The sequence below is a fragment of the Mustela putorius genome, unplaced genomic scaffold, assembly GCF_011764305.1.
Source record: "Mustela putorius furo isolate JIRA1106 unplaced genomic scaffold, ASM1176430v1.1 tig00000198_pilon_pilon_pilon, whole genome shotgun sequence".
Lineage (NCBI taxonomy): Eukaryota > Metazoa > Chordata > Mammalia > Carnivora > Mustelidae > Mustela > Mustela putorius.
The window spans coordinates 4319923-4337347 of NW_025421311.1; the positions used below are offsets into that span (position 1 = coordinate 4319923).

At 39.0% G+C, this 17425-nt stretch overlaps 1 protein-coding gene across 2 annotated transcripts in view; it reads right to left on the bottom strand.

The window, feature by feature from the left end:
• The window catches only part of GUCY1A2 (guanylate cyclase 1 soluble subunit alpha 2), a 327843-nt gene that overhangs the window by 111468 nt on the left and 198950 nt on the right, over nt 1–17425 (bottom strand). For both annotated transcript variants that reach the window (XM_045077525.1, XM_045077524.1), the window contains exon 6: nt 5734–5877. In XM_045077525.1, the coding sequence (XP_044933460.1) occupies nt 5734–5877 (144 nt within the window). The remainder of the gene's footprint in view (nt 1–5733; nt 5878–17425) is intronic.

The window sequence follows — 17425 nt, forward strand, 5'->3', positions numbered from 1 at the left end:
CATTTAAAAATTAATTAGAGAATTATTTTATAATCTCAAGAAATCCTATAAGCTCATTAGAAGATGAAGTTGAAGCTTAAAGGAGGTACAATTTACTTTATTACATGCAAATTGTAAGTATATGTAAATTGTGTGTTAATATTCCTGCTTTTGGACTAGGCAGTTAGAAATGATTCACAGCATTTCCCTAATCTGCAATTAAGATTGCTAAACATATTAGTATTACAACACGTCAACATGTTCATACATTGTTTTTTTAAGTCTCTTTCACCATCTCTGTATAATTGCCTCATTACATAAAATGTACCGTGTTCTCTAAATGGATGAAGCAAATTTGAATCTGTGTGCCTATATGATAAAATTCGATGAAAATATTTTTTAAAAACTGAAGTCCCAAAGTAAAACCCAGATAGTCGGACACACTAACTCAATCTTCTTCAAAAGCCTTAAGTCATGAAAATGTCACTTGTCTTCCCAAAATATATTTAATCACATTTCCTACTCAATTCTCAGTTCAGCTTCTCTTTCCCTATTAACATTTTCATTTTCAAGGATTAAAGTGTAGGCAGTGATAAATATTTTGTAATAGTCATTAAATAGTGGCTAAATTATTAATGAAAGTTAGTCTTTCTGCCTTAAAACTATTCAAAATACTTTGGTAAGATTAGGGCCACAAGGCTAAAGAACAGCATGAAATCATACAATTTTCTAATAAAATCACAATATGGCTAGCTCACAGGAGAAAGAATATAAATTTGGTATTACTTTTTGTCAAGTGTCTACTCTTGAAGATGTAAGAAAATCAGATTTCCTCCAGGGAGGGAAAAAATGGAGTAAGAATAATGCTGACACCTCTATAAATTCAGCCAATAGAATAAACACTGTATTGAGAAAGTATTAAAAATGCTCATCATCATTTTTAAAAGGACTCTTTTTTTTTTTTTTACTGGTAGCACTTTTAATAAATATTAATAATTAAAATCTGCTGACATCATGGCTACAAGAACTGTGAATAACTAGAGATTTAAGAAAATCTAGATATATATTAGCAAAATCTATCATTGCTGGAACAATAAGATATTTTAAGAGGCTGTATTAGTTTACCAGGGTTGCCATTAAAAAAAAAAAAAAAAGAGTGAATGGCTTAAGCAAAAGTTTTTCTCATAGTTCTGGGGGCTAGAAGTCCAAGATGAAGGTGTGAACAGGGTTGGTTTTCTCTGAAGCTTCATTAAAATCACTTTGGCTGGTCTTTCAGATTTGTTAAATAAATAGATAAATAGACCATGTTTGTGTATGCTTTGTAGATAGACCTGTGGTCTATAACTAGCCTCTGAGTTTCACTATTTATAAAGACTAATTTGCTTGAGTATCACAAAGTGAATAAATGAAATTATGTTCTTTTTTCACTTTAAAAAAATTTTTAAGTAACCCATTTTTACAGTTAGTGATTCAAGGACATTACCAGTCATTTGGGAGTAATTATAAATGGTAATTCAGGTACCTAATTTCCTGTCATGAGGGGTGCCTGGAAGGTTTATAAAGTCATATAAACATTATCAATTTATTTTTCAAAATATGAGAGGTTTGGGGAAGTTTTCTTTTGAGTAATTCTTGCAGCTCAAAGAGCTTAAATTTTAAACAGCCTAAAACTTACACAGCTGGAAGTAAACAGTCAGCTGATCACATAACAACCCTACTGCACGCCCAAGCATTTTTAATAAAAGATTCTTTCAATAAGTCTAGAAATGTTCCCATGGCACCAAGTCAGAAGCCAATTCAAAGTCAAATTAATATGCCAAAAACAATCCCAAACCACACAAATAATATGAATTAGTAATGAAGCTAAAATTATTAAGGTGGTTTTATGATTTTACACTCTCTCTCTGCATTCTTATTAAATCTTTATAGACATTTCCCCTTCTGATTTAATAAGACTATCTAATTCATAAGACAGAGTAATGTTATATCCCGCAAATGAAAATAGGGATGAGCCCATGAGAAACACCATTTGCTCTATGGTCATTTAACTTTGCTTTGACAGGGCTGAATCAATACAAACCTTCTATCTCCTATAAAAGAAAATCAACGTAGAAAAACAACCCTGGGCAAGACTGCCCAGGTAGTATTCTTGAAAATTTAAGAACTGATAGGAATTCAATCTGGAGTGTGTATATTTGGAGCAGGCAGCATATCTGAGGCTGTATCCTTCCTGTTTGTTTTCGCTGCCCATGGGAGAAGTGTCGTGCACACACTCGAATAACTTGTTAATTACGTCCTGAGGGGACTGAAACTATTTTTTCAATGCTCCATGCTTTCCTATTTTCACTACTGATAGGAATGGTTAGAAAACTCTCTTTCTGCATTTTAAAAATCCCCAAATGTAAATGTATTGTATACACAGCAGCGGTAAAAGGAGTCATTCTGTCCTCAACCCCTGCCTGCACCCTCCCGAATGAACCCTGCCCCAATCTTCTTCCTCTCCCTTGGAGGGAAGCACCACGTTGAATTTGTATGAATCATTCACTTTTTTATCCCTTACACCTTCCCACTGATGTGGATATTTCTAAATAACATATTGTTTCAATGCCCCCAGTTCTGAAACTTACTTAAATGGAAAAGTACTATAGCATTCTTCTATGATTTGCTTCTTTTGTTCACTGGGAAGTTCTGACATCCATCCATGTAGTCACTTTCCCAACTGTATGGTATACCATGGCATGGATCTATCACAGTCAATCTACTCTATTGGACAGTTATTTGACTTATTTCCATTTGAGGCACCTATCAAAGTACTGCTGTGAACACTCTTAGGACTTCTGCCACACCTCCTCCTACTTCCCTAGGCAAACACCTAGGGAAGGGATTGTTGTGTGGTAGGCAAAGCACAAATGAAACTTCCCTAGTAAATGTCACGGACACGGCACCATTCACACTGCCACCAGCTGTACATGATTTCCTGCTGCTCCAGACCCTCGCTGACAATTGCATGGTCATGGCTTCAAAGCTGAACCAAACTAGTAGGTGGGAAAGCCGGAGTAGGGTGCCATCAGTATGCATCCTTTCACTTACTCATGAGGTTAAGCAAAGATATTTTAAGTGGTTAAATATGTTGCAAAAATATTCTCCTAGGGGTGCCTGGATGACTCAGTTGGCTCAGATCACGATCCCAAGATTCTGGGATCAAGTCCCACAATGGGCTCCCTGCTCAGCGAGGAACCTTTACCCTCTGCCCATCCTCCTACTTGTGCTAATAAACAAACAAAATCTTTTTAAAATATTCTCCTAGTCTGTGGTTATCTTTTTTTTAAAATTTTTTTATTTTTTATAAACATATATTTTTATCCCCAGGGGTACAGGTCTGTGAATTGCCAGGTTTACACACTTCACAGCGCTCACCAAAGCACATACCCTCCCCAATGTCCATAACCCCACCCCCTTTCTCCCAACCCCCCTCCCCCCAGCAACCCTCAGTTTGTTTTGTGAGATTAAGAGTCACTTATGGTTTTGTCTCCCTCCCAATCCCATCTTGTTTCATTGATTCTTCTCCTACCCACTTAAGCCCCCATGTTGCATCACCACTTCCTCATATCAGGGAGATCATATTTTTATCCTTTTAAGGTGTTATCTGATAAACAGGAAGGTTTTAATTTTAGTGTAGTAAGACTTACATATATTTTCCTTTACAATTTAATAACTTTTAACTAGAGTGGTTTATGAAAAAATTTATTCCTTCCACTAAGTTAAAAACTCCAAATTATAGATTTATTGTTTAATAGTATGGCCCTTCATAATTAACCCAACTGGGATTACTTAATGTACAGACTCATGAAGTAGAGATCCAGTTTTAATACTTCTGTCCATGTGCATAACCAGCTCTTCCCAACCCTTCCTGGAACAGCCCATCCTTTGCCTAATTAAAATGTCACCTTTGTCATTTAGTCACTCCCCCTTTCTCTGATGCAGTATGGCAGTATCAAGACATGTTTAGTTTTTAATTCTTATGATTTACCTTCGTAGAATCCCTTTAGGATTACTGTGTCTGAGAACTGATTAATGTCTTTTAATTGTTCCAGAAAAAAAATCCCTTTTATGCATTCCCTCTGTACCTACATTTGGAAGCCCAACTGAATATTCATTTTTACACTCTGTACTCTATACCTCCCACATATTTTATATTTTACATTATCTTTATTATCAATATTACCTATATTACATTTTATCTATTACATTACATTTTTATCTATATTATCTGTATTACATTATCTATATTACATTTTTAACTCTCTGGACCTAATTATGGGTAATTTCTTCAGTTCTCACTTCCAGAGTACTAATTTTTCCTTCGGCTGTGTCTACTTTTAAACTCAACCACTGACCATTTTCTTTCTGAAGTATTATGTTGCTGGCTTAGCAGTCCTCTGGTTCTTTTTCAAATCTACAGTTCCTGCCTCATATTATTAAGCTTCTTCTTTTTTTCTTTAATTATATCAAACATTGTCATTTTGATTTCCTCTGAAAATTTTGGTATCTGACAACACTTCACTGTTTTTCTTATCTGTTGTTCCCACTCGGTCTCACCATAATACTTTGAATTCTTTTGAGAAGGTGTGGGTTTGGGGTTTTTTTGGGGGGTGGTGGTGAAGGGGTTGTTTTGTTTTTAGTATTAGCCATTCATTTCCCAGAGTGTTTACCTGTGGAAATTCTTTGAAGATGGGATCGAAGCTGACTTCCTCCAGAAAAAAAGTGCTGTTTTAGTTTCCTGTTATCAAAGCTCATGACAGCAGCTACTCTAAATTCACCCTTAGATTTTGTCAGTTCACACATGTAATAAGGTAACTGGCATGTTTCTTTCCCAATAGTTCAGTGAGATGCTCAATAGGTTTAAACATGCTAAATAGTGTTAAATATTTCTTTACATTTTTAAAAGCACTTTAATAATTTTAGTCAGAAGGGACACTCAGAATATCAGGAACGTACCACATTTTGAGGCTTTCTTTTGTCTATATTTTTAACTCAAGATTGATGAGCTATTATAAAAGGACCACCTTACATTCATGGTTACTTCTCCAAATGCACAATTTCTGGTTTATAAGAGTTCACAGTGATAATACTCTTGGGATCCACGGGGTCCTGGCAAGACTACAGGCAGGTGACCTCATCCATTCTTTGAGGCAGATCTTAGGTTGTGGAAAGCCATCAGTACCAAAAGGAGTCCAGTGTACCTGGAGATAATTATCTACCACTTCTAAATTTTCTTAGTTACTGGCTCCAACCTTCAAGCTCTGCCACATTAAAAAAAAAAAAATGCAGAAGTAACCCTGAGTGCAGAGGCTTCATGAGGAACACCTGTACACTACCTGAAAGATAAGATCTGCCATTTTCTTTCCTCTTCATTTTGTGCTTTTTTGGGTTATCTCTCCAATTCTGATTCTCACTACCATCCTTGCTTGGCAGTGTTGAGTTGGTCACTGACAAGTGTTTCCTTGGTCTAGTCCTTTAGCTCTTTCTTTTCTCCATGGTGATGAGCCTTTCACATACATTTTCCCATTTCTGACATCATTCCTTGTGTTCTTTCCCTGGATCTATGAGTTATCTCTAGTTAACCTCATCTTTGAGGTTATCCAATCTACTTGTCTAATGTGTAAGTTACATAGGTAGAACTCAGAATGGGATGTCTTGCCCCTCCCAGTAAAAGGTATGTTACTACTCAAATCAAATTGCAGAGAGGGTTACCTGAATTGGTCTTCCATCAGGTGTCAGCACCTCTTCTGAAAGCTCCATCATCTTGAGGGCCATCAGAGCGATGGGCTTGGCATGGCAGAGGCTTTTCCGGTGGAGTCCTGCAGCAACACAGTAGGCATCACCTATTGTTTCCACCTGCAACCAGCAGACAAATCAAATGCAAACATATGATAATGAGCCTTAAGAGAAATCATTAGTTATGTGCAATCACAAATGTTGCTGAAAACATGTCAGCAGAACATCAATAAATTAAGCAATTAGACAACTGAGTGTAATCACAGCAGAGTTTGCAAATAGCTACCGTCAAACACAGTCATCACTCTAGGGCTGTTCATCAACGTTATCACCATAGATGATCATTGAAATTGGGAACAACTGGAATACAGAACAATTATACTACACACACACACACCACACACACCACACACACCACACACAAACAAACAAAAAACTGCCAGTATTTTGCCTGACCAATTTCCAAATAATGACCTTGTACAAAGCCACGCTCTTGTTTCCTTCAAACTTCCAATATTGCTTATGTTTGAGAGATGAGAAGCTGAAGTGCAGAAACCCATACATAATCTTACAATTAAAGACTTAACAGACACTACCAGAGTTTTTTCAGACCCTATTCTAATTTTATTGTCAGCATCCATTCTGAATATTCATTGCTTTTGTTAAATAGATTAAGTATTTACCCCTGGGTAAAATCCCCAAATTTCCAAAGCATAAAGCACAGTATAAAAACTAGGCACAACTAATTTTCAGAGGAAAGTACTCTAATTATCCAAAATATATGGTGGTATACTATTGGATACTTTGCAAATGATATAACTAATAAGGGGTTAATATCCAAAAAATATAAAGAACTCCCACAACCGAACACTAAAGAACCCAAATAATCTGATATAAAAATGGGCAGAGGACTGCATGAAACACTTTCCCCCCAAAAAAACATATAGATGGTCAACACACCCATGAAAAGATGCTCATCATCACTCATCATTCAGGGAAATCCAAATCGAACCTACAATGAGATACCACCTCACACCTGTAAGAACGGCCCAAATAAAAAAGACAAGAAGTAACAAGTGCTGATGAGGATGTGGAGAAAGAGGAACCCTCATGCACTGTTGATGGGAATGTGTATTGGTGCAGCCACTGCAGAAAACAGTATGAAGCATCCTCAAACACTCAAAGATAGAAACCCCATATGATCCAATAGTTCCACTGTTGGGTATTTACCGAAGGCAAAGGAAAATACTAATTCAAAAAATATATGCACATGAATGTTTACTGCAGCATTATTTACAGAGTCAAGACATAAAGGCAACCTAAGTGTCCATCAGTAGGTGAAAAGATAAGGAAAACATAGGATATATACACCCTAGAATATTACAAGCCATAGAAAAGATGGGATTGTGCCATTTGAGGCAACACGGACGGACCTAGAGGGTCTTATGCTAAGTGAAAGTAAGTCAGAGAAAGACAAATACCTTATGATTCCAATCATAAGTGGAATCTTAAAAAAATGAATAAACAAACAAAAAGCAGAAGCAGAACTATAAATATAGAGGGCTATTGGTTGCCAGAGCGGAAGGGGAGGGGAGGTGGGTAAAATGGGTGAAGAGGAGCGGGAGATAGAGGCCTCCAGTAAGAAATGAGTAAGTGAAGGGAATTAAAAGAACATGAGGAATACAGCAATGCAACGGGCCGCTACACTGTGGTCAGCACAGCATGATGTATAAACCCGTCAAATCACTCAGCTGAACACCTGAAACTAATGTAACACTGTGTGTCAACTATACTCAAATTTTTAAAAAAGTATCTGGTGATAAAATCCTCCATAATTCTAATATTTTAATTAGAGCAAAGTGATGAAATATTTTAGTAAATGTCCAAATCCAATAATACTTGGTCTATGGAACCCTCCAGAGTCCTTCCATTGGTTTTTAGCAGAATTAACCATTTCCTCTGTTCTGCCTCAACAGCACTTTTCATACCTTTTTACTACAGGCTTTCATTTATAATCAAGATGTATCCGCAACTGTGATGTCAGCTTTTTAAGAATGGGACCATGATTTTTCATCTCTGTATTCATAATGCTTACCATGGTTTCTAAAATACAGCTATTTAGTAAACATCTACCAAATGAACAAATTAATCAACCATGTTTACCATGATTTTAGTAAGTCATTCTAATTGTGTATTCATTGTCACCATTCATTTCATGAACACCATGTACATGTGTGCAGGAAAAAAAATGCCTCTGAATGACTAGAGATGCTTCTATCATAAATATACCAAAACTTAAAAAATATGTTATTAAAGATTTAATAGCCATAATTAGATTTCATGTCGAATGAAAATATGCACTGAATTAAGTTCTGTAGGTGCTAATTTAGGGAATATGGTGAGAACAGTTAAGCTAGGAATGCCAAAAAGGCCATCTGATCACCAAAATCTTATAAGGAAATATACATTAAATTTTTTTCCAACATCCTCAGACCTATCATGATTTTCAACATTTTCACTTCAAGACCTGTCTTCTTGTGCCAGAAAAAATGGAAATAAAATCATAGGGTAAGAAAAGAAAAACAATGCATTCTGAGTCAGCAAAGGTTTTACTCTGAAGGCTGAAATATATTTCCCTCAAAGAATTCCCACCGAGAAAGATAACCAGTAAATAATCTCTAAAATGTGTCAACCTACCATTGTCCCCCTAGAAACAACAATTTCTTCTAATCCTCATAATTATCTCATCCTTTTGTGTTTCTATACACTGATTTTTTTATGTTTTTATATAAATGCCAGGTAACGTATAGTGTAATATTGTTTCAGGTGCATAACGGAGTGATTCAACACTTCCATATATCACCCAGTGTCCATCATGATGGGGCACTCCTTCATCTCCATCACCTGTGCCCCCCACCCTCCACCCACCTCCCTCTGGTGACCAGCAATGTGTTCTCTGTAGCTAGGAGTCTGTTTCTTGGTTTGTCCCTTTCTTTCCCCCTTGGCCCACTTGTTTTGTTTCTTAAACTCCACATATGAGTGAAATCATATGGTATTGGTCTTTCTCTGACTTACTTTGCTTAGCATAATACCCTCTAGTTCCATCCAAGTTGTTGCAAATGGCAAGATTTTGTTCTTTTTCATAGCTGAGTAATATTCCATTGTGTACAGATACCACATGCTGTGAGCTATGTGCTTTGAAACTAACTTCTGATTTTCAGGTATCAGAACACATAGGCAATAAATGATTTGTATAAACAAACTGCTTTATAGCCCCAGTGAATATGCATGTTTCTGAAGCATGACCACATCTTGAAATCCTATCTTCCGCAACAACTATCATCCTCATTATCATTTCAGTAAAAGTTTATTGAGTTTCCATGAAATATGTATTTCTAGAATTTGTACCATAAGAAAACAGGTGAGTTATATGTAGCACTTTCTCTTTCAGCAGTGTGTAATGTAACACTATGGAGGAGATGGACCAATAGGTTTCCAGTGGATATGACACAGAATCTAATAAAGTGTAAGCTAAATGTATATACGAAAGAGCAAATTCACATTAAAATCTATATGTGATCATGCAAGCTTTTACACTACTTAGTTCCCAAATATCTGAAGTCAATTTAACTCTCAGAAACAATACGATCAAGAACTAGGCAAGAAACAAATGTCAAAAAATAATGGCCTATATCAAGATGTACAACTCCTAATGAACACCTAACACATATAAAAACTATAAACGATGGTTCCATCATGCTAGGCAAGATTATGTTGCAGTCACAATCTCACTTCCAAATCTGCAGGCCTTAAAGTAACAAAAGCTTATTTTTGATTCATGCTATGAATTTGTGTGGGTTACAGGCTTAGAGGACAGGCGAGAAACATGGTGTCATGTCTCTTAACTCTAGGAACAAGGCTCACAGAACCTCCCCACCTGGTTGTCACAGCAGGGAAAGAGAGGGGCTGACAAACTGTTTGCTAGCCTATGCAGCTTTCTCCCAAGGGTGACATACAGAGCTGCTCAAGACTCATTCACCAGAGCAAGTCACACAGCCATGCTTAATGTAAAGAGGATGGGAAAAGTCAACCACCCTTGTGCCTAGACGCGAGCCAGAAATATTTGACGAGCAGCACTAGTAAGCACACAAAAGAATAGGTAACAGCTTTAAATAGCTTAAATTTTTCAAACATCCAGATGTCCGTGAAGGGCAGGTAATATATGATATTTTCTCTTTCCTTAAAGATATATTCAGCTTCTTAACCTGAAAATCTTGACCAAAATGCCACCACTTTAGTAATGCAACTTTCCACAAAAGGTCTGTTCTGTCCTCTCCCTTCATCCAATTCAGGTCTGGGCAAGTTCAGCAGAATTAAGTGTATGTGCAAATTTTAGCAGATTCCCTTCAAAAATATTACCTGATTTTGCTTCCCAGGGAGCAGAAAAAGTGAAAACATTAGACAGCCATTACATTTGCTCCTGGGCTGTTGCCTTGAGTTAAGCCAGTTAAACAGGGGGACACTGGAAACATACTAAAAAGACAAAACCAAAAAACCTGTCTGAAAAGTTGATGATGTTCTCAATTCTTTTGCAATTGACTCAGTGTTTTTTAAATAAGATCTTAAATACAACAGACACCATCTAAAATAATGCATCTCAGTTATTTTTGACATCTCCAACCTGTTCTCGAATGACATTAGAGAAGAATCAAGATGGCTAACTTAGTCATCGAGATGGAAAGGACAGTCCCTGCATCCTTTTCTGAGCATAGAAGAGGTTTATGTTCTAAAAATATTACGTACAACTGTCGCCCCACATATTATTATAGCTGGTTTTATCATACTAAAAAATTTACCCAGCTGGGATTATCATCTTTTCAAACCTTCATAGTAAAAAAGTCTTCACATTATTCCAAAAATAAGGGTGATGTACGTAAACTTCTTAGAGCTGTGCACTCATCCTTTTTATTTATTTTACTTCATTTTAAAGTAATCATTTAAAAGAATTTTAGTTCCTAATAGAACTATTAGAGCCCCTAATAGAATCTTGCTTCTGTTACATTCTTTACCCTCCTCTCCAGGCTAATGCTCATGAAATATCTGAGGTTTCTTGGAAATGTGGGCACATTGAGGAGGCCAGCGTGTGTGTGTGTGTTGTGGTACTGGGATAGGATGAGCCTAGAAGAGCACTACATGTAACGAGGCAATGAATAATCCCTGCCCTCTGGGACTCACACCCACCTCGGTGCTTCAATCCCACAGTCTTGGGTCTGTCTTCTTTTGAACTTCATAGGAGTTGTAAAAGAAAGCTTGGGGAGGAGGTAGAAGAACAGAGGGTCAGAGAGCTCTGGCAGCCTATCTTACTGGACAACCTCCCTCTCCCCCTCTAGATAGCATCAAGAGGAGAAGCACATGAGAAAGTCTGCCGTCTAGTTGTTGCCCTCTGCTTTTGGTCCCTAAAGTGATTAAAAACAGAAAGAGCAGGAGAGGAAGGAGGAGAGAGGGACAGAGACGAGAAGAGAGGTGTTGAAATGAGGTGCAGGCGGACTGACGACGCCTACAGATGAAACATCTTTTCTCTCCTGGTATCTCCCCAAGCCCTTGGTCACCCAGTCACAGTCACGTGGGTGAAACGGGGCTAAGAAACATGCCACATTCTTCAGGGGCTCATTGGATGTGGCTAAGAAAATGTGATTCCCAGAAAGGGTACCACATTCACCCTTGCTGAGAGCATGAGGCCACACCTGCCCGCCCAATCACTTGTCTGTCCCCAGGTATGTCTCCTGAAGGACAGGGGCTAGACAGAAGAGTTTTCTGGTGGTTGGTAGGAAGTCTGAATCCATAGGAGGTTCTGAAGGTCTCCATCACCTTTAAACCAATGGGGTTGCTGGTGATCTGGACAGAGATTATCCAAAACACTGGTGAGAAAAGGCAGAGCATGGAACAGACATTCATGAAGACTTATCAATAGCAAAAAATCAGGAAGAACTTTGGTCTTGGGTAGACTTAGGTCTACCACCGCACATGGGCTCGGCAGCTCTCCACAGATTTTATGTCCCAGTTTTCCCAGATACTCAGCAGTGTGGGTGAAAGGGGCTGCTGGCCAAAGATTAAAACTCAGGTGGTAGTTGCCAACCAGAGGTTTTAGGGCCATGGAATTAGTCCCTGGAATACAAGCAACTTGCCACAGACATTAAATGTGAACCTAGCTTTTCATTGGTCTTGAGGTTGTGGTTCTTGAAGACACAATGATCCTCTTTAAATATGGCTCCAAAGTACCTACATTAGAAGCAGATGGGTGGCTCCATTGGGTGGCATCTGCCTTTGGCTCAGGTCATGATCTCAGGATCCTGGGATAGAGCCCCGCATCAGGCTCCCTGCTCAGTGGGGAGTTTGCTTCTCCCTCTCCCTCTGCCCTCCACTCCCCAGCTCCAGCACATGCTCTCTCTCTCTCTCTCTCTCTCAAATAAATAAATCTTAAAAAGAAGAAAAAGCAGCAGCAGCAGGTGGGAAGGCCCCGAATCAGACAAAGGTTCAAGCAGTATAGAGGAAGGTGCTGCTGTCTTCTGCATCATTTCCTTGGCTTAGACGGAACGATGGCCATGTCCACAAAAGCTACATTCTTGTGGATGGGAGCACCGAAGGAGCAGAGGCACCATGATGCAGACAGGACAGCACATACATGTCACCACTGGTCACACAGAGGTCTGACAAGAACAACTAGGTGAATCACACTAGTACCCAAATAGCTTGAGTATCTCCATGGGCTTCCCTGCTGAAAGTAGTCTGATTTCCCTTCACACAGTAGGTAGTTTTGTAAGAACTGGGCCACAGTTCCCCTTCGGTAACAACAGCCCTTCTGCCAGATTCAGGGACAGTCTGAGGGGAAGAAGGGGAAGAAGCTACAGCTGCTCCTGCTCCTGCTCCTACAGAAGACGGCCGTGAGCATGGTGTCCTGACCTTATGCTCAGAGTGGAAGGAAATAACATTTGTCCAGAAGATCTGACCTCATCGTATTGTTTAACAATCACCTTGTTTCTGCACTAAGAGTTTGTTCAAAAGAGACCTTGAACTTGTAGCCTGTCCTGAGATGTCTGAACTCTTTCATCAGTAATCAGTTTAAACCTTAGCCAATCTGCTTTATGGCCCTTAAGCATGGCTGTTAGGTGGGGGGTAGTTCAACAGGTGGGGTCCCACAACGCGGGAAAATTCGGGTTGACGAATCTTGTGGCCTCACCCAGGGGCCACTGTATTCACCCCAACCTGGGCTCCAGCCGGAGGAAGGCCCTGTCAGCCTGGGCACACACTGTCCCTGCTCCACACTCAAGAGAGTCCTTGAATAGACACATTCAGGGGCCGGGGCCTTGCCACCCCCTGCACCTCCTGTTTCATTTTCCTTCGCCACCTCTATTCCCTTCTCACCAACATCACTCCCTTCTCTCCTCCTCGGTGCTCTCCTTCACTCTTTCCTTCTTTGGCACTCCCGTCTCTCCTTCAGCTTTCCATCCACTACTTGCTTCTGCCGCCATGAAGAAGGTGTACACGTCAGTCATACCCGAGACCTCTAGGACCCCGTGAACCAGATCTCTGCAGGCACTCCCCCCAGTAGTACCAGGGTGTGGTAGGGAGCCCCTCCTGAATGTAGTCGCTCACCAGTACCAGAGGTACAGGACAAAACGGACACTTCACGGGTGATGCTGGCAGGATGGGGCAGTGGGTACTGCTATCCCCTGCCACCCCAGCTCTAAAGGAGGGGGCACCACTGGTCTCAGTTCCTGGGATTAGACAGTAACTTCAACTCAGCAAGAAGAGGCTCCATCTTCCATGGGGTGGGTGGGGGGCGGTGTCAAGCAGCAGCCTATACCTCTTTAACTTAATTTAATTAGACACAGTGTTGGGAATCCACCTCCACATATTAATTTCTTTCCCATACAATATGATTACCAGAAAGCAAAATTATTCAGCTGTCCTTTTCAGTTTTTGTAAAGAATCTTTTAGTCATCCAACATGAGCACCTTCACCATCGGGTCTTATTTTATGACGTTAAAGGTTGAGATCCTGGAAATTATTTTGATGTATTAATGAGTTAATGCTGCAAAGGTTAGCACTCTGGACTGGTCCCTGTGCCATCAACGGCAAGAAGAACTAAGGTGTGATGAGTCATTTGAGTGACCTCATACTACTTCTAACTTTCTAGCGATGTTACCCCTTGTCACACAGGAACTCATATGGCAGAGTCATTAACCAGATTGGCACTTCAGACAGGAGTCTCCGTACACGGACACTGACTCTTTGCACACTCTCAGGAAAATAAAAGGTCATCCGCTCCTAAAGTCCATTGTCATTGCGATCAGTGGCTTGCTGTTTTCCCCAGGACTGCTTTCAAGTCACAGCCTGATTATCTTCAGAGATCCTGACTCAGAGGATAGGTTGAAACGAGGTTTATTTACTCTTTTGAAGCCTTGAAAACCTCATGGATATGCTCATTATTTTGAAAGATGGCTCACAAAGAGAAGAAGAAAAACTATTTCTATCTCACTGGGTATACAGATGTTAGGGCATGCTCCCATCACAGCAAACTAGACAAACAAAGCCTAGCTCAAGAAGGAGCCCTTGATTTCAAGGGGTTTCCCCCCTCCCGCCCCTCCTTCTGGGTCTGTAACTGCAATACACACAGCCAATAGGTCAAGTTCCCTCTTTAGCATGATGCCATGATAGTGTATGTGGGCATGTTTGTGTGTGTGTCTATACCCTCCACCTACTAGATACTTACTTAACTTTTTCTACACCTGAACCCTAGCATTTTAGCAGGATGGTCTTTAAGAGTTTTATTGAATGTTTTAAATTGTGTCTAATTTCTATACTTATAGATTGGAACTGTCAAGTTTCCAAATAGAGAAGTCTAGACCACCTACATAAAAATCACCCAGAAGGTTCAAGTGAGATCCCCAAGGCCTCACATCCAGATCTACTAAATCAAATACAGGTATAAGACCCAGCTATCTTCATTTTCGTGCGCTCTCAGGTATATTTTATGATTTCCAAAGTTTGAAGACTTCTGGTAGATTATGTGAGCTAAAAAACACTATAATACTCTTTTTTTCAAGACCCAATCAGCTCTTGAAAAGAAGAAAGGAAAGAAAAGCACTCCTACTCTTGAACCGCAGCCATCCCATATACTCCTGCCCTGTCTTCTACCTTATCCATAGGGCAGTAAACTTCTCTAGACATTTCCTTATCTGCCAGAACTTTAAACTACAACTTGTAGCCCAGACATACCCTCCACCTAGCCAACACACACAAAATGTTAAGAGTCGTTTAGCACAGTAGGTACTCAATGACCCAAAGAAAGTTTGCTGAGTTTACTTAAATACATCTAAGTCAATTGTGTATAAAGGTTTAGCAATTCAAATGGAAACAACTTTAAGAATTTACTCATAAAACCACTTCAAAAAATCCCTCACTCTTAAAAAAAAAAAATCTGTCTAATTATATTCATTTTGGTTGATTTTCTGACCCAAATACAACTTTTTAAAAGAATGTCTCTACAGTGCTCAGACGATACAGCACCGGAAAGGAGGTCATGGATATAAATAGAACAGTGATTTGGCCCGGGAACTACTCCCAAATGAGGGAAAATAGATTCCAAATGACTGCCTATCAAAGAAAGTTTTTTTCCTGATAAAACACTCAGTAGATCCATCAACGTAAACTCCACTTTCTTCCCAGGAATCTCAACCATGTGGAAAATGCTGTTGACAGGCACCAGGTTATCTACCATAAAAGTTATCGAATACTGAGTCATATGAACAAAGAAGAATACATTGAAATACCCAGTCAAAATTTCTTTCTAAATCTTCAAGTTAGATGTGGGCAACTGAAAATTTCTTTCTGCTGTCCAGTAGTCTGTCCTGTAGGGTCATCAGTGACAGGGCTCCCAACTTTCCACTTTCATCCCCCACTACCACTTTAATTGACTCTGTGCTCCAGTCAAAATGAGTAACTCAAAGTTCTTTGGAAACTTTCTGTATCTGTCACTACCATGTCTATACTGAGTTACTGTTCTACTTGAAATCACCTATTCACTTTTTATAAAATAATTACTGACTCTATTATTTTCAAGAAAAATTTTCCAGGGATTCCTGATTTGACAGAACACTCTCCCTAGAGAATACTGAATGTCTGCTATATTTTCATAAATACATAACGTGTTAAATATTGTTGAGTTGATGTCACAACAATAAATAGTTTCAGGACTTACAATAAAGCTATAATAATCAAGGTACAATAATATTGAAGGAATAGACAAACACATCGATGTAGATGCCCATTAATATAGGCAACAGATCTTTGGCAAAGGAGCAGGGGCAACACAATGGACCAAATATAGTCTCTCAACAAATCATACTGAAACAAATGGACATCCATATGCAAAACATAAATCTAGACACAGACCTTACACAGTCCACAAAAAAATTAACTCAAAATGGTCCACAGAGCTAAATGTAAACTGGAAAGCTATAAAACTCCTAGAAGATAGGAGAAAACCTAGATGACCTTGGGGACGGTGACTGATGCCTTTTTAGATACAATACCAAAGACATCATCTATGAAAGAAATAAATGATAAGCTGAAATTGCACTTCATTAAAATTAAAGCCTTCTGCTCTATAAAAGATAGTATCAAGAGAAATGAGAAGACAAGCCAGAGACTGACAGAAAATATTTTCAATAGACTTATGCTATAAAGGACTCATAAAACTCTTAAAACTCAACAACAAAAAAACAAATGACCTAATTAAAAAATGGGCCAAACACTTTAATAGACACCTCACCAAAGAAGATACTGAGATCTTACCTAAGATCATACCTAAGAAGAAATGGCAAATAAGAATATGAAAAGATACATCACATCACACGTCATCAAAGAAATGCAAATTAAAACAATAATGAGCCAGTACTACATGCCTATTAGAATAGACAGAACACTGACACCACCAAATGCTGACAAGGACGTGAAACAAAAGGAGATCACGCGTTGCTGTTCGGAATGCAAAATGGTAAAGCCTCTTTGAAAGACATTTTGATGGTTTCTTACACAACTGCAGATTCTGTATGACTGGCACCATATGACTGATCCAGCAACTGCACTTCTGGGTGTTTACCGAAGGAAATGAAAACCTAGGCCTACATGAAAACCTACCCACAGATGTTTATAGAAGCTTTATCCATAACTGCCAAAACTTGGGAGCAACCAAAATATCCTTCAGTAGGTAAATTTAAAAAAATAAAGAGTAGAACATCCAGGAACGGAATACTGTTCAGCACTAAAAAGAAATGATTGAACCATGGTAAGATACAGAGACTTCAATGCCTCTTACTAAATAAAAGACGCCAATCTGAAAAGGCGACATACTGTGTGATCCCAACTACGTGACACGCTGGAAAAGGTAACAGGACAGAGACAATAAAAAGATCAATGAGAGATGGTAACGGACAGATAAGGGGAGGATGACTAGGCAGAACGCAAAGGATTTTTAAGGCAGTGACGATACTCTGTATGAAACTATAATGATGAAGACACGTCCTTATACATTTGCCCAAACCCACAGAATGTGCAATACAAGGAGAACTGTGAGGCAAACCATGGACTTACGGTTATTATGATG